The following is a 27,727-nucleotide window of genomic DNA, read 5'->3' on the forward strand; positions in this document are numbered from 1 at the left end:
TTGTAAAACTAGAAAAATAGCTAAGACTGCATATTAAAAGTCTTAACAAGGGTATTTAAAAATCCAGCTGTGGAAGAAGAGAAGTCAGCTAACATTTTTATATATATAAAGTTTAAATTTTAAACTCGTACTCACCTACATTTGTTCATGGTTTGGTTCTTTTTATGTGTCTACCTACAAGCGAAAGTGATGCATAAAAAAATGTATATATAAACGGGTGCAAGCTTAATTTCTAGCTACATTTCCTCCCAGAAAATTTTATAACTCTTGTTTACAAATTCACTTTTAGGCCACGCGCTGTTAGGTTTCAACAGTTGTTTGGCGGTTTTTATTGTTTTTTTTTTATTGGCTTTTACAATCCTGAGGAAACGTTTACCTATTCAATTCTTTTCAATTTTTGTTTTTTTTGGGCATATGTTGTTGGTTCAAATGTTTGCCTTACATTGCTAAGTATGTATGTATATATGTTTATAATGATGTGTGTTGAATAGTCTGCAAGCAACATTTTATAATGACGGAGGAAATGAAAATGATCGTGTCATTTCCAGAATCTTTTGTACCCACTGACTGTTACACAAACGCTTTATGTTAACACAAAAAAAAAATACTAAATTTGCAGTTCCACAGCTGTTTCACAGTTCGAAAGGAAATCCGTTTTAAAAATTTAAGACAGTTAAAATGCACTCAAATTTTAAACAATTAGTGACAATTTCATAGAGACACCCACTAATCGCATAACCATGAAAAGAAAAAAGAGACTGCCGCATGCATAAGAGAAAGAAGAAGAAGAAAAAAAATTACCTAAAATTTTCAAATGTTCGTAATTTGTGAGCGTGTAAATTAATGTTTTACAAATGATCGAATGGTGGTGATTCTACTACTATCGCCGCCGTCACCAACACCACAACCACCACAACACACAACATCAGCAACAAGCAATGGCTGTGATGGAGGATCGAACGATAGCAGCACTGTATCGACCACATCGACCGGCGATACCGTCATACCCACCATCTATACCGTTAACAAGGCAATACCACTGCCAAACGAAGCAACATATCAGCACTATCAACCACCACAACCACCGGCGCCAACGGCATTTGCACATCAGGAGCACTACCTGTACCAACAGCAGCAACAGCAGCAGCAGCACCACCACCACCACCATCATCTCCTTACTCCCGCCGAGTACGCTCAGCAGCGACAACGTCATCATCGAGCGCCATCGCTGCATGGAAAAACGCCACAAGCGAAACCCCAGCCTAAAACAGCACAACATTCTAGTCATTTGCGTAGCGAGCGAAGTAGAAACGCCCACGAACGCGATAGATATCCGAGCACTGTAGACGCTCAAGATGCGACACGTCCAACACGAGGCAGCATGGGTCGTAGTTACGAGGGAGCGCGCAAGAAAGATGTCTGGCACAGCACATACACCGAGAATCATTGTCTCACCACCACCGCCACCATCTCCGCCAGCTCAGCGCAGTGTGGAGAAAGTTAAGAGCTCAAGAGCAGCAGTTGGTGCGCCGCGTGAACCCAATACAACAGCCTCAACAAGACCAACATCTACACCACCGCCTTTGCCTAAAAGCCAACCACCCTACAGTTCCTATTACAGCTGTTGGTGTGGCGAACAGCAGGCTCATCAACACGCTCACCATTTGTGTACGAATCCGTTACCAAAGCCACCGAGAAGTGGCGCCTTCCATGCAAGTGCTGCCGCATCGAGCACACCAGCTAACGCTGCGACTCGCAGAAGACCAAACGGGCGTATGCCCGTCACGGCAACGTCCAATGCACGTTGGTCTATTCCTCCGTCACAAGAACCTGCCACTTCCACTTATCAATGGCGTCAGCATATTACGCCAACTCACTCGCTTCCTTCTTTTCCCCATACTGATTATTATGCTGCTAAATTGCATAAACAACAATTGCCACCAGCCGCCAATGCGAATTACAACTTTAACAATACTAACACCACTGATTTTGTACGCCACGTGACACGTGTTAATTTCTATGATGTCGTTACTTCGCAGGTCGAATTCGAGCCCAAAGATGATAGTGATGAATGCGATACGGAAGCTATTACCAAAGAAGGTGAGTGTAAAATAATTTAAAAACATATTTAGCATAAGTATGAATGCTTTTAAGCACTGTGTACTAAATTCTAAAGTCCATAATAATAGGCGGTGCTGCGTATCTCCACACTAATACCTTTAGTTAAGCGTTGTTGTTGAGCTAAACTAAAAGTAGATATGTACGTGGAAGGAAAACGTTTTACAAACTTTGCACAGTTCATTAGTTAGTGTGAATTTTCACTTTTAAGTTAGACTTCCTAGTGCCCATTACTAAAATTGTAGATGTGCAAATTCGTATATGTAGATATGTATATGTATGTACATTAGGGTGGTCCCAAACAAAATTAAGTTGGAATTTTAATATTTAGAGGTCGCTCAAAGGACTCAAAGTTTTCCATGCATTTTATGGGGAAAAAACTATTTTTCGTAGAAATAGTATAGAATTCTTGAAAATCAATATTTTTCCATTGGAAAGTTTTTTTTTTTCAGGAACCTATCAGTAATAACGACCAATGGTTTATTCAACCATTTTTTAATACTAACAATTTTTTATAGGTCTCCTAAAAACCCCAAACAATGCAATGATAGGACCGATGAAAATCGCTGATATTAAAAAGTGGTAAAATAAACCATTGAGTATTATTACTGGACATCTCTTGGAACAGAGAAATAGATTTTTCCGATTGAAAAATTTGAATTTTTAAGAATTTCCACGAAAATGATTTTTTGATCATATAATTTACAGGGGTATATTTTTTCGACATAGACCAGTCCCAGGGGGTGAGAGCATTCAATTTCCAACTTTACTTTTACACACACATTTTTAGACCATCCTAATGTCAATACATACATATGTAGTCAACTACTAAAGGTTATATGAAGTCGAGCTCATAATGTTCTACACCCTTCTCGAACTATGTATTTACTTAACTAAATATGTACCCACCTTTTTAGATGTTTGCTTAGGTTTATAAGTAACATAATCTAATAATCAGTAGACAGAGATTAATGCCTCTTGCTAGTATTTTAGAGTATCTCAATCAATATCTGCTGAAAATACATAGTAAAAAAACAAGCCAATCTACGGAAATTTGCTTAAGGTTATATTTGAAATAGCCAGCTGGTGGAATAAGTTTTTTTCCGTCAACAATCGGAAAATCAGTCTTCAATATCTTCCTAATTGCAGATTAAATTTAGGCTTTTTATTTTATTTTTTTTTTCGCAACTAAATACACACACAACGCCTATTTACCTATCGTCTTAGGCAGACAATATCAAAACTCTAGGGTTTACAGTTTTTGCAGTTTTTAATCCCGACTTCCCCCTTGACAGCAAAATTAAGCAAAGCTCTTACCTCCTCTCCCTTCCTGTCCCTCTCCCCTTCTTATAATTACGTAATCATTGGTATTTTTTTTCATCTGTTAATATTACTTTATTGTTATTCATGACCGGCAATTATCACGTCTAGAAAAGGGGAGTTTATAGCCAAAAAATTATAACGTAAATTGGATATTTGTGCAAATTAAATTTTCAGCAAAATCAAAAAAGTAGATAACTAAATATTACTGACATTACACAGTGCTACAAAAAAGCATAAAGTATAAATACCTGGGAAGTTATGTACATTTTCTAATAGGTCTTTTCGAGTAAAACCAGAATCGAAATATGAAATTTGCCAAACACCCCCAAAAACTAGATTTACCGTTAAAAACCCGGTTTTTCGTACTTTTGAGCACTTACAAGCGTGTAACTTAGTTCATTATGAACCGAGTTTCGGTTTATTGCCAGGTTTAAAAAGAAGAAACTTGGGCCTTTCGAACGATATATATGCGAATAAAAAACCTTTAAGAGATCTGTGTGTTTTTATCTACCAAACACCTTTTTATTTTACTTTTTTCAACTTTTTTTCAACTTTGGTGAGCTATTTTATATGAAAACCATACTAGTCCTAAGTTGATTGTAAAACTAAATTTAACAACGAGTAAAACGAGTGTTTATTTTCAAAAATCGGATGAAACTTTACTGAGTTATTAAACTTTTTATGAAAACAAAATTTTCTCAAAAATATTATTTTTTGCTATACAACTCAAAAATATTTGCTTGACCTACCAGAAAATATACATAACTTCCCAGGTATTTTTTGGTGTCGCACAGTGTAATCCGCATTCGGAATATCTGCATTTTGAAGTGTGTATACATTTTTCGCAAGTTAGGCTCATTGCCGCTAAATTTTTTTCTGCGTTATCTGCATACTTAACCACCTCTTATTGTAATTGCAGCAGAAGTGCTTTCGAACATCACTATTTTTTTTTAAGGTGAACGTTTCATCAGAATATTTGCTTAATTTTTTATTCGGGTAATTGCACTGCTAATGCAAATAACTGAGGTTTTCAATAAATGCAGCTTTGGTCACTTGCTATAAGAACTATCCGCTGCAAAATATTGTATATTAAATTATATTTTGCGTATGTTCGTAATTCTTCACCTACAAAATGATCTGCTTTTCTTCTTTTTTATTTGTTGGAATTTCCGACATGCTAGCAATATGGTGTATTTCAGAACGATTTTACGTCATCCCTTGTCCAGTTTTGTTGGGGGACAAACCGGTTTCGGCGTTGTGCCATCCTCAGTGTATTTTTGCACTTTTAGTAAGCCATATGTAGATGAAAACGCTGGTCACGCTGGTGACATTTCAATGTGAACATATATAATTTTTACTTTAAATGGCTCATAGAACTGGCTTGAATCCTATATATGTACATGTATACATATGTCATATATTTAAAAGTTTTAACCATTTGTTTTTTTTGTCACTTAATTTTATTATCTTTTTATAAAAATATAATTTATTCCATAATAAAACCGTACAAATCCAATTTTCAAACTTTCCAGAAATTTCGGACAGTTTCGTAGCCCATTAAAGTTTCGTATAATAAGGTACAAGTTTGAGGCAACTTGGACTTACTGTCGAATTTTTGGCATTTTTTTATTTGCTGTCGGTGCGGTGCAATTTTTTCGCTACAAAGTATATTCGACGATTTTTTTATAGCACAAAAGGAGCACAAAATTGCACTTTATTATTTTAAAATTTAATGCACTACAAATCTGCATACGAACATATTTACTTAAAATTCTGATTAAAAAGCTTAAAATTTTGTAGAATTTTCCTCATTTTTCTATTACAAGTTTGAAATTCGTTCTTGCATGTTTTTTTTTGTTAACATAATAACGCTTCCCTATTGGTTTGCCCGCCACAGCATATTTTATTTCTCTTAAACAGTGCAAAAGGTTCGTGGGAACATGTATTTAGCACTAAAAATATGTAACTAGCTCAAGGAGGCTATAAAATCTAATATTTGCTCGACCAACTAGTATCTACAATATTCAATAATACAATAGTACAAACGTACAGCGTTAATAGCGGCTACGCATTACTAGCTAATTATTGGCATCCAATAAAAAATGTGTCAATTGGTTTCCTTTCCCACCGTTAGTAAAGTGCATACATACTTATGTATGTAGTAAGTTTTTCTATGGAACGAAATACTTTGTAATGCCTAAGTAATTACAATGAAAGAGAAAGTGTAATAATCAACATACATACATATTTTTAAATATTGATAAGTGCAACAAATAATATACATTTATACATACAAATTTACAGGTAGTAAAGTACTAAAGTTAGCTTGACTAAGAGCATAGAAGCACAATGATAAATTTAATTTTTTCTCATAAATGTGGTTATTATGTTTTTCTGTTAGCCGACACGATGACGTAAAAATTAAATATACATATATCTTTAATCATATAAAAATAAATGTCTCACTGCGCTGACACACTTCGCTTTTTGCGCTCGCTGCACGCCGTGAATTACCTATTTAGTTTAAATGGCAAGCTACCGCCGCTGACCAAATTTGATGAGTGCTGCACTCGCCAAAAATCATAAAAGGAAGTGCGTTTTTTTTTTTTGTTTTTGTGTAATTCTTTTATTCAATTGGCTTGGTTTTTGGCTCGTTAAAGCTAAGCGACGACTGCGGTCGTAGCGGGGCGTCAATTAGCATTGTGTTGGCTAGGCAAAAACATATAAATTAACAGTTATTTGAGGCTATAATTAACAGTTAATAAATGTGCAAAGATTTTAGGCTAACGAACATTTGCTTTTGGCATTCAAATATATGTATGTAGGTTTTAAAGTGACTGCAACGAGAAGTATTATTCTGTATAAACATACATACATACATATATTGAATAAGTTGGTGAAAGGAAAAAATACATTATATTTAAAAGTGTATATCGTCACCTGAAATGCAAAAAGACGTAACAACATCGCAACTGAAATTGAAAAATTACAACTAATATTTTTGTTTTTATTTTTTTCATAAACTTATGTGGGAGTTTTAATGCGATGAAATTCATCATATAAATCAAAAAGTGAATTTTAAATTTGTTATTAGTTATGACTTTCTGCATTTCAGCGATGATGTTTGTTACGTCTTTTTGAATTTCAAGTGACGATATGTGTGTTAGGGGGATTTGTACTTACATATCGTCGCCTGGGTAAAAGATTGTCGTAAGCGCAGTTTTGACGATTTGTAAATAGTTCTAGATGCAGTTATATATTTTGAAATAAGGTCTTTGGATTGGTGTTATCAGTTTTTAGATAGCTCCTTTAGTTTCCAAAATATTGACTACAATTTTTTCGATAATTTAGTAAAAATTTAGTTAGTGATGCAGTCATTTTAAACTATAATCAATATCTTAAAAATGGCATTCTCCATTTTAGTATATCTCCTTAAATTTCCGAGATATTGNCAGATTATGTATGTATGTATGTGTGTTCAATACATACAGCTATTAATATTTAAGTAGTGTTTGTGATTTTATATTTAGCATAAACTTTTAGCATTTGGCACTTTTTCTTGGCTAGTTGACCAAATCTTTAATTTTTATAATTGTTTTTTTTTTTTTACGTGGTTTATCATTAAAAATTTATTACTAAGAGCAGGACTTGGAACTTTCATTACAGTTTGTTTAACTGCCTACATAGTTTTTTATAAGATTTATGAAAATCGACTAATCTGGATATGCAGTTTCGTAGCTCATTAAATTTTAGTAAAGTACAAAGCTATTTTGATTTTTTGCTTTTTTTACGGTATTGTCAATTTTTCCCATATAAAAAAAAATCGAATACACTTCGTGCGGAAGGAATTGCATATCACTGTCAGCAAAAAAAACGAAATATCAACGGTAAGCCCAAGCTGTCAAACTGAAATTTGATAAGCTATAAAATTGTATATCAAAACTTTTTCTAAAAAAATCTGATTAATAAGTTTTAAATATGTATTGAAGAAAATTTATAGAATTTTCGTAATTTGTATACCAAGTTTGAAATTCGGACTTGCATGGTTCTTAATAAACATAAAATGAACAAAATAAATATGGCAAAATCAAGTGAAAATATGTGTACCTTTTTGTTTGCTTGCCACTGTATATAACCTAATCCCATGTTAAGTTAAGTCAGTCCATGTGCCACCACTACGACCGGTATACACTAAGCTATAGCGGCACATGTCACTCCTGGGCAAATCGTTAGGGATGGTAAGAAAGTGAGAAAGAAAAATGGCAAAACCGGTTTGTCCCAAAACCAAACTTGACAAGCGATGATAGAAATTCGTTCCAACCTTAGCGTTAAACAGTTTGGCAGTTTAAGCGAAAGTGGTAATATAAATCCACCTCATCGTCTTCCAACCACTAAAATAGCGGGATAGATCCCTGCCCCCAAGGCCAATAAGCTTATATTTTTTACTTGTGCTCTTTTTCTAGAATAATCACGCATGGGTACCTCATTTTTGAAAAATTTATAATTTTTAATAATAAATGTTTATTTACACATATTTGTTACAACTATACAAAATAAAAGTTCAAAGAGATTAAATATTTCCTATTCGCTCAATTACAGTTCCTCAGCTCGTACATCAGATATGGACACTTTCTTACATCAATTCCAAATATATTATTAGCCTCTGGCCGCAGTGACGGTAGTCATTAATCCCAATTCATTAGTCAATCGGCATTAGTTGACCATAGTTAGTCAAAAATCATTATTCTGTAGTCATAAGTCATTAATCATAAATTATCACTTATTAGTAGGCAGCCATTAGTCATTATACATATGTCATTGGTCGTCTTCATTAGTCAAAATTTAATAGTCATAAATCATTAGCGATAAGCTATTAGTCCTTAGTCGTTAGCAAATATTCATAAGTCATTTGCCGTTAGTCATTAAGTCACTAATCAGTAGTGGTTAGTCAGAAGTCGTCAGTTGTTTGACCTCCCAAAATCCTGGAAATGATCCGGTGTGACATTTAGTCTTGTCGATTGAATACCAATCGAACTGTGTTCTGTCCATACACCCACCAGAGTTATGATTGCGGATTTGTGAGTCCGCGAACATCCCTTTACCGACTCCGGTCCACCCTCGCCCAGAAAGTTCTTGTAGTCCGCATCTATGTAGTCAAAGGCACTTTCGCTATTCTATTCTCTCGGTGAAACCGATTAGAGGATGCTTTACCTGACCCGGCTCATCCGGAATGCAATTTTCTGGAAAACCACTGACAAGAAAAAAAGTCAGACGCAGAGTAAATGTGTACCTCCGTTGCCGACGTGGCGCACTTCCGCAGTTAATGGGCTCCTTTCTTAATGGCAGCTACCTTTGCGTGGAAAACACTTCAGTGATGCGGAAGACTAAATTTGAGGTTTACAGGGAGCTCGCCGTAAAATATCCATTCGCTTGTAACTACTGCCTCCCGTCCACGTATGCCTAGAGGGAAACGCGGTGATCATCTTATCAGGAATAGAGTCGAAGCCTTCCAGAATACTATTAAGTTAAGATCCTGGATCAGTAAACGATCCATTTCTCCTAAGTTTGACTGCAGCCCTTGGAAGAGTTTTTTCCTTAAGATATTAAGAAATAACAAAAAAAAAAAACAAATAATAAATACTTGTTGATATTGATCAAAATTAATATCTGTCAAAGTACATAAATGGTAAGATATATACGAAGAGAAAGTAATTTCGCATTTCATACATATTTGTATAAACAAATTTTAGAGGCGAAACCCTGTGTGACCGCATTCAGCTTGTGGGCTGGTTTAAACTATATAAAAAAATGTATACAATTAAAACAATGACGAAAAGGTCTACAAAATACGCTACGTAAATATGTTACTAATTTTTCCAAGTAATGGTTTAATCACGTTTTCTGCTGCGGTTACCTAGCTTTCTTGCTTGGCAAATTACCTCAATGCTGCAAATTATCTCACCAAACCGTTCAGCTTCATTCCACATCTGCTTCTTCAATTGATTTGCTTTTTTATTTTGACTACATACATTGTTTGTATGCTTGCTTTTCTTGGGGGGTTGGGTCTCTTAAGAATGTCAAGCGGTATATGACGTGTGGATACCACATCGGAGCATAGTTATGTGCTTTGAAATGTATTTTATCACCCAAAACTAATTTATTACTGTAAGCAAATTAATTTGGCTCACTTTTTATTGCATTTTTGTTCGGAAACTTGCTTGACTTAATAGTTTTTCTGTACAAGTGACTTAAACATAAATAAATAAAAATAGTAATTGGTACATAATAAACGAAATGCTCTTTGACAAATCGCAAGACTGTACATTGAGTTCAAAGTTTAACAAGTTTTGGATTTACAGCACAGTTGTAAATATGAAATCGGTACATGCTCTTGCATTGTTAATTTTTATGGCAAATACAAGACTTTGTAATAAAACAAAAATCACATAACAAGTGCTGCTCTAAAGGTGAAAAATATTCCCGCGGCAGGGTAACTTATGGTGCTATAACCTGGCTATAGCTATATCAACGTATATAAAAGTATAAATAATTAATAAGTTGGTAAAGCTCCGCCAACACGTAGAATTGTATGCATGCATAAGCGCCAAAGTATCATTAATAATAATTATATTATTAGCCTATTATAATTAATACATAATTATTATGAAACATCGCAATAATTAAGTCTCTATTATATGCGGTTTATATACAAATACATATTTGATGCTTGTTTGCTAATTCGTCATTAAGCTTTTGTCTTTAAGAAGCGTATTTTTTACAGTGTATATTTGTCGATATAAGTTGCTTGTTATAGCATACCTTTAGGCGCACACAATGTGCAGCACTCACATTTCCGCCATTGCATGTTCATTACTAACGTACTTGTCTGCTTGTTTTTTTCTTTTGTCTTGCTTCGTCTTTTGCAGAAGAATGGGTAACAAAAAAGAAAACAGAACTTACAACTACACGCCAAATCGAGACACGCGTTAAGCGGCAATTGGTGCTGGAAGATGGCAAAGTTGTGGAGGATTCAGGACCAATTGTCTCAACGAATACAACGGAAGATACTGATAAACAGGAAACGGAAACAACAGAGGTGAGTTTTTTCTTGAAAAGGAAGTCAAAATACACATACATACATACATATGTAAAACCGTAGAGAACACATGTAAATACATATTTTTTTATGTAAAAATAAATTTGTGCATCATGCATATGTACAGCAATAAAATAAAATAAAAATAAAAAATAAAAAAATTACGTTAAATAAAATAAAATTGAATAAATATAAAATAAAATTATATAAAACACAAAAGTATATAAAATATTATATTATATATGTATACTAGGGTGGTCCTTAAATGTAGGAAGCAAATTTTTACATCACATTTATTAAGCCTTAACCCTTACGTCGATGCTACTATTATAGAAGATATCACATATGTACATATATATTTTGGTCCCGATTAAATACGGTTAAGCTGTGTGCACAGGGGTCAAAGTTCAGATTACCCTATGAACATGTCTTAACCGACTCCAATCGAGACCAAAATCTTATATGTGTTTTCTTCGACTTTAGTAATATCGGTTTCCAGTATTAAAGAAAAAAGATATTTTGAATTTTTTAGTCTCCATAGAGGCAACTGGACTTTGACCCCTCTGCGACACGCCTTAACCGTCTCCAATTGGGACCAAAATTTATATGTGATATCTGTGTCCGTGGTATTACCGATCGAGGGTGTGAGACTGAAAAAAGCGTTCATTTAATTTATTTTTTAAGGATCACCCTAATGTATACACACATATACAATAAAGTAAGTAGGTAAAATATACAAGGAAATAAAATAAATAAATAATAACACAAAACAAAATATGTACAATAAAATAAAATAAAAATTAAATGAAACTACGGTAAATTTAATGAAAGAATAAAATAAAATAATATGAAATAAAAACCAAAAATAAAAATACTTAAGAAAAGAACAATAAAATTAAACTAAATTAAGTGAAAAATTATAATAAAATTAAATAAAATAAAATACAATAAAATGAAATTAAAGGAAAAAATAAATAGAGTACTATAATGAAGAGCAATTAAATTCAATGAGATTAAAAAAATTAGAAAAATAAAAGAAAATAAAAACTCAGAAAAAATTAAGCAAAATAAAACAGAGTCAAATTATGTGAAATGTGTACAAGAAAATCAAAAAGAAAATTCAGAAATTGGCAACAATTGATATGAAACAAGAGTTTACACGGGGCGTTCCCAGGTCAGTGGGAGAATGCGGCCTTAGTGGTTTTGACCCCTTGTCAAGCCTGGAAAGAAGTATAATTAAGACGTAGATCTAATTAAGAAACAGATCTCAAATTTGAGCTGTATATTTTATGGCATAGATTTGCTATAAAAAAAATTAATTGAAATCATACATTGCGCCATAAATAAGCTTAGAATCCTGCCCTGAAGAAAAACGAAAAAAAATTATACAATATCGCTCACGAAATGAAAAAGAAATTCCCTTCTATCGAAATTTCTTGAATCAGTGTGTAGAAACAATTTCAAGAAGCAAATGCTCTTATAACTTTTTATTGCTTCCCTTTGTATCATGTCAAATTCTTCTCTGATAGTAGATTTATGCAATGAGGCCCACCAAACTGTGGTGCCGCAGAGCATAATAGGGCGAACCACTGCATTTTAAGTACATCCAGTGGTACGTACTGATGGCTCTCCTTGTTATTACTTCGGATTACCATTTCCAGGAAAGCTTCCTGTACAAAATGATACCCAAGTATCTAACATCGTTGGCCAGAGTCCATGTGGGGCCATTGAGCGAAGAGGGTTGGAATTGGGGTAGTTTGTTGCGGGGCAACTGAGGAGGAAATGCTAAAATGACCTCTCCTCGTTGTCCTCCAAAACGCTGCGGCAATAGATATCCGAAACGATATTATTTCGTGTCAAATGTATTCCTAATGAATCGTGCTCAGCCAGAACAACTGCCCGAGCCGAGAGTTCGCGCTTAGCCAGCTGAAAAAGCTACTTTTCTTACTGGCCAAAAGAACTTTGCATGTCCGGGGTTTCGTCCAGCGCTAACTGAGACGACTTTAAGCCAGTGTTTCCAGTAGTTGACTCGTTCCAGAGACTCTCATTCACTTCTTAAAGAAATGTGTAGAGAAATTTAGGATTTATATAAGCTCCGATACGCACCAATCCGCTTTGAAGTTTGAGGTTGCAGTTGGCAAAGCTTTCCGAGGGCTCATAAATCCACCATGTTGAAGGACTGGTTTAGTACCTTTAGCCAAAGGAATCCAAGCATAAAAATGTTTGCACAAACTTACCTCTAATAAATGTATTTTTGATATCATACAGCTAATTTCAGCCAAAACTCAAAATAGCAACAACAAACAGACAGCAACATCCAAATAAAACTAATTTACCATAAATATTTCATTCCAGAAACGCGATTTAGGTATACCCATCGATGGCGTTGCGGTGGAGGCCAATGGCGGTGCATTAGAGGCGCCTCCTGACACCGTTGACGGCCAAATGGCTCTGCAGCCAGCTGATCAAGCAAAGAGTATTAAGAAAATGGTGCCACGCCCTTCTGACGGACTAGTGCGCGAGTCGAATGAAAAGCGCGTGGTCTCACATGAAGAAGTCAAGGATTATCTTGAAACGGAGGATGTGCGGAACTTGGGAGATTTCTCAGATGAGGTAAGCGCGTCACTAGCAAATAAATAAATGCATGCTTGGCTTTTGTCTTTCTAACACTTTTATTAGGTCATTTGTAATTGTATTGAAAGAATTGAATTTTACGGTAACTGCGGCATAGAATTGTGTTTGTTGTGGCAAACTTAAATACCTACGAGTATTTGATACGGCTTCAGCACGCGTTCTACATTAGCGCCGATAACTACAGCAAGTACACAAACAAACAGCTGCAAATGCAAATGTTTTTCAAGCCGCTTTATATTAACGGTCTAGACCAGACAGACAGACAAAATAGGCAAATACTAAGCGCAGCGTAGGCATTTTGACTATTCGCAGAAATGAATTTGCACAAAAATCTATGTAGCTATGTTACTAACTATGGATACTTGTTGTCAAGCCAGCTGGTTAGCTGCCTAACTTGCTGGCGGCTGCGGCTGCGGCTGCGGCTGTGGCCTGATAGGCAAGCAAGCTGGTATTAATATTACCCCCAGTCCGGTTATCGAAGTTGAAGTACTCGTTACTTTAGTTGCATTTTTTTCGCGAAATTACGAATTTTTCGCTAATAATGAGGGAAAGGCAAATTTATTTGATTTTTAAATGAATGAGCCGATTGTAGTCCAGCTTAAGCCGGTGGCATTTAGTGGAAAATATTGGTGTGCATTAAATGCATTTATCGTTGGTACTTATATATGAATAAGAGTATATAGGTACGGTGACCAGATTTCTGTGGACAAAAAATCGGGACATTTGTAATGCATCGAATACGAACATACAATTTTGAGTTTTTAGAATAAAAAGACATAACATCTGCTAATACAGTTTTATTTAAAACAAAGCAAGGAGTAAAAAACTTGAAAAATTATCGCAAAAATGTATGTGTGGCGAGAATGTCAATAGGTAAGAAACATTTTAGCAAGTTTTCGCTACTTTTCTTTGTTTACATTTTTTTTGTATTATTTTTTATGAAAATATAGCTTACTAGTGATAATTTCCAAATTTTGAATTTTAACAAATGCCTATAAAAGTTGTTTAACATTTTAAACAGATTTTTTAGAATTGTTTTGAGTATGCCCATTCAATTCAAAGTACAAGTTTGAAGTAGCTTGGACTTTGCGTTGATTTTTGGCTATTTTCTTCCATACAAAGTATGTTCGATAATTATTTTGTACGGAGAAAATGAGCAATACCTTCCACAAAAAAAAAAATTGCAAAAGTTAACGGCAAGTCCAAGCTACTTAAAATTTGCACTTTGAATTGAATGGGCTACAAAACTGCATACCCGGAATGTATCTAAAAAATCTAATGAAAAAGCTCAAAATTTTGATGAAACTTTGTCGAACTTAGCTAATTTTTGTACAACGTTTGAAATTGTGACTTGCATGGTCTTTGTTAAATAACGAGCTACACTTACGTAAAAAATAATACAACCTTTAAAAAACCTTTAAAAAAAATTTTTCCAAGAGTGATGGACTGTAATATAGAGAGAGTACCAGTCTGACAGAATAAAACATAACCAAAGATCATAGAAAGTAAAGATGCTGGGGCTATGTTTATGGCTCCCTTATATTCTATGTTCTTTGTGATAACGAATGTGTGCTGCGACGTTTGTAAGAAAAATTGTTTTTGGGTCAGAGTGGAGGGAGACTCTTTTAAAATTTATAAAGAAAACACTGAAAATCAGGATATACTCGGTAGAAATATGAAAAATCGAGACACTCATACGTACCGACTTTTAAGAAATATTCAGCGGGACAATATTCTCAAAATCGGTACGAATGGTCACCGTATATATAAGTGTATGTTTGTATATACATATTTCTATATAAGTATGTGCATAAGCATACATGTAAATATGTATGTGCATATCTGCACACGTGTTGATTAGCTTACTATTAAAAGGCGAATAATAAAAACCTCTCATATTCTATCTATGTAAGTACATACATAATTGGGGCGGTTGTATTTGATATGCAAAACATGGGTTCGATTTTTGACTGTGAGAAATGCGTGTCAAGCATAGCGACTGCATTCGCACACTTTAAATGTACAATGCAGTCCGTACATTGGTTTCCCCTACCAATTTGCGGAGCTCAGATCGCCTTGCCTTGGGATCTCGAATCTTTTGTGTTGAGGTTCTGAGAGCGAATCTTCGTCCGAAACTGGTCATTTCCATATAAATGCAGAGTTTTGCCTCCTGCAGACGACGGTGTTTAAAGTAGGCTTGTAGAAGATATTCTAGATGATACTCTTTCATTTCATTGATCTCGGAGCTGCTACACTAGGTAGAGTGGGCCAATCTTGAACAGACAGTTCAAGCGTTGATTTCATCTGAAAAGCAGGCGAATACTGGGATAATTTTTACATCAGCTACTGCCACTGAAAGCTGGGGATCGCATCCCCAACCCGGTCATAAATTAAACCATGGTTCAAGTAGAAGGCCTGTATAAGACCCTTAGTTCGTAGTATAAGCTGCTTATTGTGTAAATTACTAGCATTAAGCGACTGTTGGGCGGGACACGCCTTTTTTGTCTCGTCGGCACCTTTTTTTAGAAGTTTTATGGCATTGTCAACTGGAATGAAGAACAGTTCGATACCACTCACCACCTTTCTATACCCACTGGCGGATTGACCACTACCGTGTAGCGTAGGGGAGATTAATGACTTTTGACAAAAAAATCTGGCTAATTCAACATTTTTTATTTATTTAAATTTGTGCTTATTTCCATTCCCGCGATAATCAAGAAATTAGAAAGTAAACCGCAGTAATCCCCAACCCACGGTAAGACTTTATGGAACTGGCGCTCAACCGGCATCCACAGTCCGAATAGTAGAAGCCAGGCACCGACTGGCCATGCATCCGTCAGCATATGCTGTTTTACCTTGGTGTTGGGGTAGTTCATGTCAAGGAGAGTCCAAGTCAGGGCCCAGTTGGAGATCAATGTATTACCCATCGCTCCCATTGATCTCGAATATCAACTTCTTTTCGCCGTGTGTTTCATTACCTCCGCGAGTATTCGAGAATTTCTCAAGTGGAAGTTCTCGCCATCTATCTGAGTTCGGAGTTCGGAATCGGAAGATTTTTATTCTAAGTGTTAACCAGTAGCCGGTCATAACTTTATAAGCATATTAAATCAAATCAATCACAGTTAAACTCCCGGGACTGAGTTGCAAAAGAGGCGGCGGCATCACTCCAATCGGGGGTCGAGTCTTGCTGGTACATTCGTTCTTATATGGAATCCTAACCGCCAAAATAACGTAAGCGACATTTTCTTAAAAATTTTCTTTTTGATGCAGAAATGCATCTAGATGCTCTAGGAATATTTCTGCATCAAAAAGAAAATTAAAAAAAAAAAAGTGTCGCTTACGTTATTTTGGCGGTTAGGGCGCGATATTATTAAGGAGAAGCTCAAGGAGGCCGAGTTATCAGCTATCGATTTTTGAAGATTATTGGCAATAAACGATGGATTTACGAATAGTCCCAGCCCTAATAGGAATTCTTTCCAAAATATACTAGATTTTTGGCACAATTTTTCATAAAAATTAACAATTTTTTGAAGTTCGAACTTTTAAAATTCAGAAATTGCAAACAAAATCATGACTTTGTCATTACACATTGTTTCCGTTAACTCATAATTTTCGATTCCCACAGCTATAAAAAATCTACAAAGCCAACAAAACTAATAAGTTTGAAATTCATTAATTTGCTCTCTTTCTCAGGGAAGGTTTTTTTTTTTTGAATTGCAAATGTATCTAATGTCAAATTTCTCGCACTCACCCATAAAACGATTGTTTGAACAAATAAAATGTTCAGTTTGTTATGGCTGCTAATGCACCGAGTTTACGACTGGAAGAGCTGAGCTAAATTGACACTACCTTCGTAGTATTTCCATTGCAGCCATTCGCTTCGTTTCACAGCATTTGCCCTTTCATTGTGAGAGTCAAAAATCATCTTCAACGCGAGAGCTACTTGCATTAAATTACACACACACACACACCTGCGAAATCGTATAAGTATTAACTTTTTTTTTTATACGCTTTGTAACCGTAACAAAATCAGGTTTGTTGGAGCTGCCTTTAATTATCTTACCAACCCTAAACAACTTTAGCTGTTGCCAACAAAAATGAAGCTACACAAAATTATTGTGGCCTAAAGCCTGGAGAGGTGCACTCGGCTGTATAAATAGCAGCACTAATAAGAGATGAGTGCTGAGCTTGCTGCCGATAGCAGTGAAGAAAAAGGAGAAGTAGAAATAGAGCCACATTAAGGCTAAATATCAGCCATAGCTGTGGAAGAATTTCGCTGCATTGGCGCACACTCAGTAGATGAATCGACGCAAATAAACCACTTTAACTTTCGGCTTTCCACTCTTTCTTTGGAGTCGCATTTAATAGCTCAACTATCTCATTACCTACGAGTATAACTAGAGTCTAGTTGAGTATTACTATTAGACGCAGTTGGATGTTTTTGCAGAGCAAACATTTTCTGCCATCGTCAACAAGAATAAGAACAACAACAACAACAACAACAAAACAAACACCGGAACAAGTTGCATCATGTGACGCAGAGCTTAGCGCAGAGCTTGCGGTTGCGGTTGCGCCTACTGCAGCTCAGGCATCATACATATGTACATCAGCTGTGATTGTAGTTGTGGCTATGGACGTAACTGAGATTGAAATAAACATTCGCCACCGTCAGAGGCACGCAGCACTACAGCGGTGGCTGAGCCACAACTTGAAGATAAAGCCGCAGCCACAGAGTCACAAACAAACAAAAAAAGACTGTATACCTACAATGGGGCTTTGCGCTGACTACTCTTTGGCTCGTTGCTTCGCTGCCTCACTGGCTCAGTGCTCGGCTGCCTGGTTGCCTACTAGCTGCTGCTTGGTGGCAGCTGAAAAAAAACTCTGCCTCTTCATGGTTTGGTGTTTGCCGCAATCAGTTGTTGTTTGGCGTGCGCGACGGTCAGATATTGTTTTGAACGCGCTTTGTCGAGCTGGTGCAAAAAACATAGTGTGTGCGAGTGTGTGTGTGTGCTTCTTGAGGAGGCGCATGTCTGTACGCAAGACAGACATAGTAGTTTAGTTTAAAAGTGTGTGTGTGTTTATGCCTGTGTGGCTATAAATTCTTCATTATAAGATTTCTTTGTTTTCAACTTAGAAGCTGTGCAATAAGAAGAAAATAGAATAAAATGCCACAAGCGCTAAACTTTTTTTCACACTAATTGTTAGCTCATTTAGAAACGAAATAACGGGAGTGCGCTAAACGGCAATAGGCAGTAGATTAATTTATTTTATGAAATGAGTAAAATATTTAATATTTGAAATGGCAAAATAAAAAAAAAACCCACATAGCTGCCTTTGCGATCGAAAATCGATTTAATGCAGCCTTGGAGTTTGCACAAAATAGAATTGAAATAAATAACTAGCAGTGCATAAAATATGTATACAGCAAAAATAGCGTACAGCAAACAAAAAAAACAACAACAACAGCATGACCAATAAAAATACTTAGCGAATTGTGAAAGACAATCAAAACAACAGCCGCAAGAAAGAAAAAATCAACCATACAAAAAGCAAGAAAAAAGGTAAAATTTTATATAACAAAACCATTTTCGATTTAAAAACAGCGGCAACGCCGACGACCTTCTCCACCTCCTCTACCCAACAGCCACGCACTAAGCACACGCAATAAAAGGCCTTAGCGATCAGAGATGATAATATGTTAAAGTTGTGGCTAACTGACTGACCGACAGCGCCAGGTTTTTTGTTCATCTTGTTGCTATTTTTGTTGTGGTTGCTGCTGCTGTTGCTGTTGCTGCTGCTGCTGCTGGGCGCTAGCTAGCTCTAATGACTTGCAGACGCTGATGCTGACGCGACCAAATACCGATGACGGCAAAATTGTTGCTCAAGTTATTTCGTTTTTATTTGTTGCTGTTGTTGTACCCTCGTTGCTGTATTCCTCTTCAACTTTGTTGTTGCTGTGCTGCGATTGCGTTGTTAGCGGATATTTTAATGTACTTGTAGATATGTATAGTAGAAAAGCAAGAAACGAAAAAAAAAACAAAAGACTTAAGCTACGAACTTGATCTTTTGTTCTGTGCTGCAGCGACATAACCGAAAAAAAAAGTTGACTCAGCAATCGCAATCGTAGTCATCGCGGAGGTTAAACGATAACAACAAAGCAAGCTGGGGAATACACAAAAGCAAAAAGCAACAAAATGCAAAACGCGAACACCGAATTCGCCTGCAGTGATTGAATTAATTTTAGCAACAATGTAGAAGCTAAAAATGTATAGCTGAAGCTTAGATTTACTGCTGCGACTGCTCGCTCGCTCGCTCGCTTCGGCACGTTACCCAAATGAACGGACTCCAATGAACTATAATAAGTTTAATGGTGTTTCTCCGTTGGAGTTTCTTTAGCTTTTGCAAACGTTTGCCTTTATTCTTCTTCTTACTCTTCATCTTATCCTTCTCATTCCTTTTGAACTCAACTCTTTCGCTACAGCACATCTTAAGCGTGGAGAGATGATGCTCTTTTACTATCCCCAGCATCATTATGACCGCATGCTGATTACTCTAGCTCATCGCTTTTAATGCTAGACATCGCTACATTTTCAACAAACCGGTACTGGGTAATTACCTATACCGGGAGGGTGTGGCAGTAAATTGAGTACGCTGAGATTTTGCGGCAAGCAAATCCATGGTAGTAATGAAGTTGAAAACAGAATAGACAATGGACTTTTCTATAACTTCAACTCGTATCAAGTGATGTCAGTGGAAGATGTTTGAAGCCGCTTGGCACATAGTTAGTAGTACTTATGTACGTACGTATGTAAAAACCGTGCGGAAATTAAGCGGAGTGTGTTAGGAGTGTGCATTTCAGCACATTAATAATAGCCCCCAATAACTGCCAATCTGAGTTGTAATCAACGCTGACGCTGAAGACGTTTAAAACTGATGTGGCAATTTCGAAATAAAACTCTTTAACTTGTCTTAATAGTGATTGGTTGATGGCGAAAATGCAGCTTGTGTACGTAATAGTTGTTGAGAGCAATTTAACTGTATTACCGTTGGAATAAATTTGCAACATGAAGAAGAAAACAAACGAACAATGAAGAAAGAACTTGTAGTTAGAGTTCAAATCAAGATTTTTTATAACCAGATACATATGTATATTAGACGGTGCACAATGGTCGGAGATCTTATGCGAAAAAAGGCATATTTTTGGAAACTGTGATAAATTAACCGAAATAAACTATTAGGGCCTAGGTGAAATTGTTTGGACTGAATATATGGTAGGCGGCCCCAACTTCCCCCCTTTTATAAATATAATTACTGTTATTATTTCACAAATTGATCTTAAATTCATTTTAAATATGTTGCCTCGAATACAATAAATCATTAATTTTGCTAAACAAGTTTATTGTATAACTCAATTGAAAACAACAGTTTATTTGGCGGTTGACAATCGAAAAAGTTTGAATGTGGTAAAAAAACGCCAGATCAGTGAGCCTTAAAAGATAGTACGTTTAATTCTTGGGAAATTTTCAGATTCTTGACAACTGTCAACTCAAAAGGTGCTAATTTGTCGTTACTAGCGTTTCCAAAACCCGTATCAGTAGCTTCTTAAAAAATATGTTCTTATTTTTAGTAAAATTTGCAGGCCATTAAGCAGCTGTCAACTCTCAAAGTTTTAATTTGACATAATATCTGCATGCCTAAAGACCTAATCCGTGGCATTTTTAAAAACATTAGTTTATTTTCAGAAAAATTGTCGAACACTTATGTATGTATGTTTAACATACTTCAAATTAACGCTATTCAATATGTTGATGAAACCGATTATTACCGTTGCACTGACGCAAAGGGCTTCCCCTTTCGCTAGTGACTGAAAGCCAAGAAATTAGGTTATGAAATGACTCTGAGTTAGTTTTTTTTGCTTAGCACAGATCTCATTAATGAAGGATACATCCATTATACTTTTTATATTGAATGAGCCCCGCTTACTGCTCTCTTTAAAATGTCTTAAATGTGTTTTCTTTTTAGTAAATATTTAATGAATGGTCGGTTTTCAGTTTAATAGTGTGCACTACTTCCGATATAATGCTGCATTTGGAAAACATTTTCCTACTAACGGGAATTTTGTCCATTTTCTTTTGCTTGCGATCTCTAAAGGGGATGCTTTTTCTACTAAATTTTCGCTAGTTATTAATGGTGGTTATTAGCCGTCGGTCAACATAAGAAGATAAACTATTCATCCGAATTCTGAAATCAATAAGGCCTCTAAATTATTTTCAGACAAACAAACAAATATCGAAAAAAAACTGAAAATGGCTTTAGAGAAGGAAATCGAGAAAACGAAAAAGAAACGAATTCGACATTGAAATTGAGCACGCATTGGAATTTTCCATTGAATTCCATTCAGAAGTTGGAGTTCTCAAATCTGTATAGATTAAAAAAAAATACATGCGAAATTTTATTTATTCCCTGTGGCCATGTAATCTTATGTTAATTCTGTCATAATGCTTCAAAGATTGAAAATTGTTGCGTACTTCACATATCCGAAGTGCGCTTCGAATGAGATTATAATTTATCTTGAATTTACATATCGATAGGAAATAGGGGATATTAAAAATGCATCGTTTCGAATAGGATTAAGGTATTTGTTTTATTTTTTCTTGTTTATATTCAATGAAAGGCAAATTTGCTAAGTCCAAACGACGCACCGAAAACCCGACAAAGTGACAAGTGATTTTTTCTCCGTCGCACAGTGCCGCCTAAGTGCCCAAAAATCGAAAAGTTCGTTATCTGCAATGTGAACGTGTTTAGTTTTTTGGTAAAGACAATTTATCCACTAAAAAGAATTTGACAGAAATTTACCTAAAAAATAAATTATATACCGCCATAAAGCCACTAAAATCGACAAATTAGGCATGCGTAAGCTCTTCACGGATAAAAATGTCAAAAATATATTCTTTGAAATAAAATGTTGGCTTGACGTTTTTTATTTCCATATTGACAGTATGGAATTACAGGAATACAAATTTTGGAATACAATTAAATACAAGGTTAAGGCTAATGCATAAAATATTTTTTTAATTTTTTGTCAGTGCCATCAGATCAGCACAATTCGTCCTATTTTCAAAAATTAAGTATCAGATTAAAAAGCTTGTTCTGTGGACAAAAGAGGGCTTATTTTTTTGTAAAAGTTGCCACCTGTTAAAAAATTAGATTGTTAAAAAATTAGATTCAAATATTTTATAGGTTCAATGAATTATTAAGAGATGGGTATCAATCGAAATATGTGTTAACTACATGTAGAGGGTTGCCATCTGTTTAAAAAATCAAATTTCATTTGAATTAAAGGAACTAGGTAATTGAAATAGATAGGTATCACATAAGGGTGTCAGGCGAAAGAGGTGTATGAAGGTTTTGCTTGAAAATATTACGAAGAGGGTTGCCACCTGTTTGAAAACTCAAATTTAGTTAAACTAAAATAATAATTACGTCAAACCACAGGTTTACGCCATCATAATTGTTATTTTATTACAAATACATACGTTGTCAATCAGTGATTTGTTCTGATTACATTCCTTTTAAATTATTTATTTCTTGCTAAATATGTCCAATTTTTTCATTTGTCTGATACTGATATGTACCTTATACACTTAATTAAAGCGAATTTGGTTTTATAATTATGTGGCAACCCTTCTACGTGTCTTTTAGAAGTAAAGTATTTTCAAAACTAGTTTAATTTATACCCACAATGTAATATCTAATTCATTTAACTTATTAAATAATTTTAATCAAATTTGTAAAAGGTGGCAGCCCGTTTCAAAAATAAAAAACTTTATTACATACGAGCCAAGCCCTGTCATTTGACACTTCACTTTTGAAAATAGAACGAACTATGTGTACATACCTATGTAAGAGCCACAAGAACCCAAATTTTCAACTTCAACCTGCATTTACAGTGAAAGTATGAAAGTTAACCATAAACAAATTGCTTTTTTGAATTTAGCGTCCTTAATTTTACTGAGAAGAAAATTTTGATTCAAATCCGTCCATTATTATATTTTTGCCCACATTTTATATGGACGGGAAGCACTGCGCGTCGGTTGTTTGTGTTTAGTTCCAAGAAAAAAAAAACATATCGTGCCCACATTGGCTTCCTCGGTCTCTTCAAGAACTGAATTTTGCTTTAAGTTGGATCATTACAGTTTATTCGTGTCCAAAGTAAAGCTGAAGCTAAGGTCTTTCGGCTTCCGATCCACCACAAATCCCATACGATGCCCATGTTATGGTTATGGTTACAACCAGACCTAGGCGACGCCGACTGCGCAGTACCCTCGGGGTAGCGACGCGTGTTCGTATACACGAAGTTGAAGGCGAAAATAAAGTGTAATTTAGCGTATTTGAATTTGAAGCGATTCATTAAGAAACAGTGATTGATTTTCGCTTAATTTTTAACCATAACCACTACCACAGTTATTATATACCAAATTATTTTAAATGCATACGTACATACGTTCCGTAAAAATGTATTTAGTGACAGTAAAATTTTTTCAAACACCTTCAGGTGAATTTCAATTAAAATTCTTAGAAATGCATGTCTTGGTATGCGCCCCACTATGTATTTATGTACGTGAGCTGACTATTTGCCACACAAATCTACGATGCATCAACTAATGCCGAGCTCGATTACATTGCAAAAGAACATGTCTCGCATATAAGAGTAAATATATGTAAGTACATAGACGGAGGCATGCAATAATCAATGCATATATGTAGTATGCAATAAGGCCTATCGAAAGAACCGCCCAATTCGCTGTTACGTGTACTTGCAGAAAACCAGTCGAAGAATGCCTCCTGGCGGCGGCAGCCAGAACAAAAGCCGCAATTCAAGTTAACGCCAGCCTACACCAGCGATTGCGTTTAGTGCTTGCGTGGTAAGCAGTTGGGTTGCATGCAAATGCGAATATCTACACATATGTACATATTGTATATATTTACACCCAAAAAACAGCTGAGGCAGCACTAAATGGCTCCAAAGCGGGCACATACTTATGTATTTAAGTATGAACACACTCACTCGCCGAGGTACATGCACGCACAAGCACATGCCGTGCACATTCACACACACACACACACACACACGTACACACTTTTGCAAATGGGTGTGAGTCCATGTCACCACCTTCGCCCCACTGCCAGCAGAAAGATAGCACATCGCGCAGTCGCCTGCCAGTTCATGTTGAACAACTCCCAAGGCAAACGAGTCTTGGGAAAATGAATTGTCGAACGTTGCCCCTTTGCCAATTTATTTATTCATACTTGCTAAAACATAAATATACACACACGTATGCTGCAATATACTTATATATTTGTACATACATATGTACATTTTTGTACATCATAAGTTTCTATCCAAACTATAGTACAACTTCTTCTTCTTCGACTCCCTACTGCGCCTCAGTGGGATGGATGCGTTGTAAAGCTCTATCGCCCGCTAGCGAAATGGAGGATGAAAGATGAAAGAAAGCAAGTTTTTTTCTCTGCATCATCCTATTTGTGCATATTTTTTTTTTCGCCTCGCAACTAGTCTTTGCCACCGCTATGCTGCTACTATCTGAAGCTGCTTGCCTAGGTGAATAGCTTGCTTGTTTTTACCTTGTCTTGTCATGTCTCGTTTTGGTGAATTTCGCCTTCGCCTTCTATTTAATGCCATTCTGCACTTCAACTTAAGTCAATGCTGTTACTGCTGCTACTATTATTGTTGTTGCACAATTCACCAACTGTCAAGTGGCTGGCCATAAGTGGTAGCAGACCCATGTCTCGTCGTCTCTGTTAAAGTTGGACTTGCGTTACATTGTGCTGATTAGGTGTATGCAGTTGCAGCTTATTTAAGCTCAAGAAATTGTATGCATAGAAGCCAGTATGTTCCAAACTTGTGCCTCTTAAATCAGATGGTTCGACCATTATATCGTGTGGCCTTTGGATAGGTTGGACTGCCTTGTTTTTTCATATCGAGATCAGGCGGATCTACTGATGCGAGGTAGGTTTCCCTGATAAATCCTAGGGTCTGAATCAAACCTAACTAACCCGCTAGTGCTCCGTTGGTGCAGTATGTGCGGTGGTCAGACTTAAAATCATTAGGAGCTTAACTGGCTCAGGTTTTGAGTACTCAAATTTTCTTGGAAGCTTTGTCGTCATCCCTGATAACACTAACCTCAGCGTTCTTAATCTGGCTTCAAACATCTCTTGCTCCACTCAAAGTGTATCAAAGAACGAGTGGATGTAAGGCAACAGGTGAAAGGAAGAGCCGCGAAGAAGCAGTTTAACGAAAGGCTAGAAGGCGGTGGTTTCTTCTGAAAACTCGCCATCAATCTCAAATTTATAATGTCATAAACCTCACTTTGAATGATTCTAGGGTAATTCCTTGAGGGGATAGATATTTTCGCCTTAAGACCTTATATTCCTGCCCCTATACCTTCGTCAGTTTTCGAGCCGCATATGAACCACCTTTGGGTATGTGGCCGAAAGTTATTGCTTAAATTTTCTTCGTTCGAGGTCACTTTGCTATGAGTGACAATTTGCATTCTGCTCGAATCGTTTGGGAACCGCTGAATCAAATCAACGGTGATATATGATATATGCATACATATTTACTTGAACAATACTTGTATGCTTTTTAGTTGTTGTCTCCTTTATTTATGTTTCCAGCATATTGACATGAAGCTGAGCTGCGTACACTGCTTGTTTATTTGTTTAGTTTATGACTTGTACTTTTGTTTTTATTTTGTTCAAGCTTAAAAGTGCCACCAATTTCCCTGCACAAATGACTTTCGCTAGTCACAGTTACTTGCGAATGCATACATATGTACATTTGTGAGTGTACATATGTATGTATATATTGTTAATTGTCATCTCAGACTTGTCAAGCCACTATACTCAGCTGGGCCTTTAACACCTCTACCCGCCATAATATTGACAGTATAGATAGCAGATAATAGTAGCAATTGGAAAATTTTCACACAAACACCTTGCTTTGGACATTGTTCATTATGTTTTCTTTAATTGTAAGCAATTCGCGACGCTACAATTTAATATTTTACTTTCGAGTTTTATGCTTTTTGTTATGCAACATTGTACCTTAACGATTTTCTTTTATCCCGTTTTTTTATCGTTTGGGCTGCAGAAACTCAAAGTGCATGAATAATAAGGAAATTAAATGCTTAGATTAAAAATTTCCATGGATTTAACAGCCAGTAAATTAATCATCTAATAGAAGAACAATTCGTTTCTGTTTTAAGTCGATAGAGAATGATTTAATGTAATGGAAAATTTTTTTAATTTATACTACTTCACATCAGTAACCATACTCTTTGCGGACTTCACGTGCTTCAATGAATTTTAGACGATCTCCTGTGTACACTCCGGCTATTTGATCTATCGTAACCTTGAATTGCTTTACGCTCCTTTCGTAAGATTCGATATTAAATTTGAAATTATCAACTTCGCTTACCCAATGGTCCCTTGCACTTTCGCGAAGTGCTACTATGAGGTCTGATCCTTCCTTATAGGTTAAGTGAGACGTCTAGAGTACGTCAGCATTTGTGGGTGGTTTCATAGTGATCGATTCTGTTGAAGTCCTTGGTTCTAGAGACGGTCATCAAGTTGGTCCTAGGTCTACCCGCAGCAAGTTCACCAGACCATGATTTGTTGGTGCTGAGCAGATTACCGGAGGGCACAGGGCGGAAAGGTGCCAGCTTGCTTTACTTTTTCGAGTGGAACTACCCTTAGGGCTATTCATAATAAATAGGAGATACTTTGGTGCCATTGTTGGTGGCTCGTTTTAGGAGTTTTTTCTCCGTACTCGAGCTCAGTCGTCACGTGATATTTGTTACGGTAGGGGCTGTGGAAAGAAATGGATTGACTTCCCGGACAGAGAGCCGCTGTGCACGGATAAGGCTTAGCAGCTCCGGAAATCTTCACGGAGGATTTCATGAAATGCTCTAGCCAAACTGATCTTTGACGTATGACACCTTGATCCGGTCATAAAAATAGAAAGCCAAGTGATTTTGGCAAGAAGTTTCGTGGGATGGATATGTAAGGCAACAAAATGGATTAGAGAGAAAAAACCTCGCCAAGCTCTTCGACTAGAAGGCCCCCCGTACCTGGGATGTGTTAACCGCAGAGTGGTCCTATGCTATGCTGTGCTATGCCCTTCAAAGTTTTGAACATTCTTTCTTTTTCCTTTTTTTTGTGATTATTATTTCCGATACATCAGAATACTTTGAATTTTAAGCTCATGCGGCTACTACTTAGGTAAGTGTGGCATTGAAGCAAAACGTGTGGATTTTGTACTGGTCAAGAAAGTTTCCCTTAAGCAGGAGTGATTGACTAAGAGAGTTGAGGGGATTTTTAAATTTTTTTCGCTGGCTTTAGCGGTAACCTGATCATTACAAAAAGGGTTCAAAGACTTAGATGATGCAAGTAAATTAATTTTTATTTTTTTTTACAAGCAAAAGGGTCATCGCAATGCTTGGAAAGCTACCTTTAAACAGTTTGCAACCCGAT

General features: G+C 36.1%; 1 protein-coding gene across 1 annotated transcript in view; it reads left to right on the top strand.

Annotated features, from left to right (window-relative positions):
* The first annotated feature begins 623 nt into the window (after positions 1-623).
* Positions 624-27,727, top strand: part of LOC108368510 (uncharacterized) — a 41,935-nt gene continuing 14,831 nt past the window's right edge. The window contains 4 exon segments of the mRNA XM_017623354.1: positions 624-1,402; positions 1,404-2,100; positions 10,368-10,537; positions 12,893-13,150. Of these exon segments, the coding sequence (XP_017478843.1) occupies positions 863-1,402; positions 1,404-2,100; positions 10,368-10,537; positions 12,893-13,150 (1,665 nt within the window). The 5' untranslated portion in view covers positions 624-862.

The sequence above is a fragment of the Rhagoletis zephyria genome, unplaced genomic scaffold (genome assembly GCF_001687245.7).
Source record: "Rhagoletis zephyria isolate East Lansing unplaced genomic scaffold, Rhagoletis_zephyria_1.1 Rzeph_scaffold_03159, whole genome shotgun sequence".
Classification (NCBI taxonomy): domain Eukaryota; kingdom Metazoa; phylum Arthropoda; class Insecta; order Diptera; family Tephritidae; genus Rhagoletis; species Rhagoletis zephyria.